Source organism: Onychostruthus taczanowskii, unplaced genomic scaffold (genome assembly GCF_017590055.1).
Source record: "Onychostruthus taczanowskii isolate IOZ18803 unplaced genomic scaffold, ASM1759005v1 scaffold1, whole genome shotgun sequence".
In the NCBI taxonomy this organism is placed as follows: Eukaryota; Metazoa; Chordata; class Aves; order Passeriformes; family Passeridae; genus Onychostruthus; species Onychostruthus taczanowskii.
The window spans coordinates 17,855,463-17,859,248 of record NW_024496525.1 but is presented as its reverse complement, the minus strand read 5'-3'; the positions used below and the strand labels follow the sequence as shown (position 1 = coordinate 17,859,248).

General features: G+C 52.9%; 1 protein-coding gene across 1 annotated transcript; it reads right to left on the bottom strand.

Annotated features, from left to right (window-relative positions):
• Positions 1 to 1,309: 1,309 nt before the first annotated feature.
• On the bottom strand, positions 1,310 to 3,337 carry VRTN (vertebrae development associated). Its single transcript, XM_041399861.1, has one exon. The coding sequence runs from the start codon at positions 3,335 to 3,337 to the stop codon at positions 1,310 to 1,312; it is 2,028 nt and encodes a 675-aa protein (XP_041255795.1).
• Positions 3,338 to 3,786: the final 449 nt, after the last annotated feature.

Here is a 3,786-nt window from a genome sequence, read left to right as displayed (position 1 = left end):
CTCACAGCACAGAGGTACAAGCAGGTCATTTTGGACTCCACCAAAATGACCACCACCACTTGAGGGCAGGACCATCAACATCTGAGACACTGTCTGTTCATCCCTGCTGCCACACAGGGCTGAGCACACTGGGTTATCTCCAGCCTTGCATCTGTTCTGGAAAGCAAGCCTTAGGCTCTTACCAGGAAAAGCACAGCTCCAGCAAGGCTTCCAGAGAGGCAACATCAAGCAGCACACTCCCCACCAGGAACCAGAAGAGTACCTTCTCAGGAGCAGGGATTGAGGCATGCACAGTCTCTCCCTGCCCATTAGACAGTTTTAGAAAGCAGAGAGAGGGGGAAAAAAGCCTTGCCTAGAAATTATGCAGTGAGAGTGAGAAACCACACAGGACTAGGAGTGGAAGAGTCTTTATTGCTTTGGTTTCTTACAAGTGAGAAATACGCATCCATGTTGCTTGCAGCACAGAACAGGGGATGCAGGAACACTGGGCACACAAGTTGCAGTCTCTCTGCATTCTCCTAGACATCCAGGGAGAGAGACCCTAGAAAAATAGGGCAGCTGCCAGCTGAGAGAATAAGGGTTTGTGTCAAAGGTTATTGCTACAGGACCTGAAAGGTCAGCGACAGCTTCTCCAGAGCCTGCAAAAGACACTGACTCCTAGCTTAGCATTCCCAGCATACAGATTACAGTGAGGACACAAACAAGTCCTCTCATCTACCAGTCTCTGCTCCATCTATGAAAGATCAAGGCAGCCAGAGGCAGGTATTAAAAGCCAGAGCTTCACTCATCCCAAGTGAAGCTTTTATTCTCCTTAGCTGGGAAAAGCCCAATGCTTCTTACATAAAGCTGAGCACTCCCCAAACCTCTCCTCACCTACAGCTGAGCCAGTACTACTCTGCTCACTGATAAGATACTAGGCAGCTCCATGCTCATCCTGCACATCCACATTACTCGTTCAAGCAACTGCCTGGGGCAGAGAGACTTTCACATTCTCCATCTCATGAGGCCCACCAGCATCCCAGGACATCAACACAGTATTGCCTCCCTTGCTCATCCTCTGAGCACAAAGAAAGGAAAATTACCTGGCCCCTCTCCCTTGGGATACTCAATGCCTTCTCCTTCCACTCCTCCAGCCTCTGGGAATAGGCACTATGAGGATGCTCCCATACCTGATTGAACCACACAAAAAAGAAAGCCAGAGACTAGGAACAAAACAAAACCAAACCAGAACAAAATTAGCGATGCCCCAACCTGGGCACTGCACCGGAGAGCCAAAGGGCACATCAGCAGAGGAGCTGTGGCCAGCTCCTCAGGCATCCACCAATGTTAGCCCATCGTGCAGAGCACGCTTCCACATGTAATAGGTGGAACGGGCCGTGAGTGGGAAGCGGGCACTGAACTCCTTGTAGGTTGGGAAGGTCTTCGACTCAAAGCGCCGCTGCAGGAACAGCTTGGCCTGCGCCTTGAATTGGGCAGTGGCGATCACATCCATCACAAACATCCGGCTGTTGGCTCTCTCCGACACGGCATAGCCCGAAATGGTGGTGCTGCACGGCATGGCAGGCGCTGGCTTATCTATGTGCTTGGTGGCTACTTCCAAATGGCACTGCGGTTTGAGGCCTGGCTCTGCTCTTGGAGGTGCCAGGGAAGCCACACGGTTCAATGGCAGGCTGGAGCTGCTCCAGGGCAGGCGATGCTGCCAAACGGTTTGGCCACTGCCCTTCCAAAACCAGTAGGCTGTGGAGGAGAGAGACGGATAGCGCAGGCGGAACTTGCAGAACGGCAGCTGCCATTGCTGGACCTGCCTCCTGGCCACATCTCGCAGCTGCTTTCTCCAGCACAGAGAAGGATGCAGCTGCAGCAGACTCCTGGATGCTGGCCGGTCTCCATTCCATCTCTTCCTAACAGGCACACTGCTTGGCTTCAACTGCAGGAATGGCTTTCCTACAGCTAGAGTTTTCTGGTTATCCAAGGGTGACTGGGGGTGTTTGAAGTTGGGGTTCTCCTTGATTGCTTTTCTTCGCCAGTTATAGTAAGTGGACCTGGAGATGCCTGGGAAGCTGCGTTTGAAGCATCTGTAAGGCACCAGAGTGTTCATGGAAATGCATTTCTCCAGGTAGGATTTGGCTCCTTGCATAAAGATTCCTGCTTGAATGGGATCTGGGGAGGGACTTGAGGATTTTAAGCTCCCCTGTGGATTTCCTGGCTCATTCACATCAGCCTTTTTTGGGACAACCCTGTGAAGTTCCTGCAACCTGTGGGCCTCAGACAGAGCAGAGGTATCACCATTGACCATGCTCTGCATCTCATGCTTCCAGGCATAGTATGTGGATCGGGAGATTTCTGGAAACATTTGTCGGAAGTGCTGGAGGGGGATTATATTGCCCTCCTGAAAGCAGGACTGGAGGAAGTGTTTAGCTGCAAACCTGGCAGCCGCTTTCTGCCGGTGCTCACGAGACTGGCGCTTCCAGCGGTAGAAGGTGCTCTTGGTAATGCTGTAGCGGTCACGCAGGTTGGAGTAGGTCAACTGGGGGTCACTGTTCAGCAGCTCAAGGGTCTTCATGGGCTGGACAGGAGGCTCTGGTGAAGGTATTGTGGGTTCCAGCTCCTCCAGGCCAACCACGGCCACAAAGTACTGCGCTTTGAAGACCTGCCGGGAGAGCTGCTGCCCTGACCACATGATGTGCAGCGTGGAGGTTCGCGGGCCACACTTCCTGGGCCGGATGAGCCGGTTAAAATAGGGTCGGATCTTCAAGTTGCTCATGGGATAGATGGAGTAGATGTTACACTGCAGTACTGAGGCAAGAGCATAGACATGCCACATGTTGGCAAAGGTGCCAGGAAAACAGGTAGCTTTGATATCAGCATCAAAGATGGCTTCCAGGATAGCCATGGGGAGGCTGGTCATCTCCGGTGTCTCCTCAGTGCACAGGGAATAGCGGGCAGCCTGCAGCATCACTTTAGAATCAATCATGCCATTCAAGTAGTATTGTTTGTGCAGCAGCATCTCCACCACAGTACGCACCTGCAGCTCCAGGCTGAGGCTGGGGTTGCCCCAGAGCAGCACACTAGCAGCCTCAAAGAGGCGGTTTCCCTCACCCTTGCAAACGAGAGGCAGCATGTTACTTGGGGCATCCTCAGGATAGAGGCTCCTGGCTACCCGGTCAACCTCCAGCTCCTCTTGGAACTGACTTCCACAATAACCAGGTAGGGAGAAAGATGACAAGGTCCTCTCTGCCTCCAGTGCAGCACTGGTGAGGCCCTCCAGACCAAAGCATTCGGTGGCTTCCTGTAGCTCCTGCAGCACAGACTGCACCAGCTGGTGCCTCTGGATCATCCTGAAGGATGGCAAAAATAAAGAAGTCACTGGAGATGAAGACATTGCACACTTCAGACTGGCAGTGACCTGGCCTCCAAGTCCAGCTCTTCCCCAAAGGACAGGATGGGGGAAAAAGGTAGAGGAAAGGCCACCATGCACATTCCAAGGACAAAGGAGGAAGACCCAGTCCTCACCAGGCAGACCTGTTCCTGGGAGTGGAACATGGGTTCAAGTTTGCTCGCCAGTGACCTCCTGTGGGCAGCACATATGGCACACAGACTCCATTTGTCTAAACAAAACTAAGGAGTGACTGCACCCATGGGGTGGGAATCCAGGTCACTTCCTACCATTGCATACCCGGTTTTGGCCTGGCATCACCCCTACACCCACCTCTCCCTCTAGTGGTTCCATCACTTCCATTTTACTACTCCCCTACCAGCACCCAGAGAGAAGTTTCCCTCAAAGGG

Coding starts and splice junctions, on each gene's coding strand:
- VRTN (XM_041399861.1), bottom strand. CDS start 3,337: ATGATCCAGAGGCACCAGCTGGTGCAGTCTGTGCTGCAGGAGCTACAG.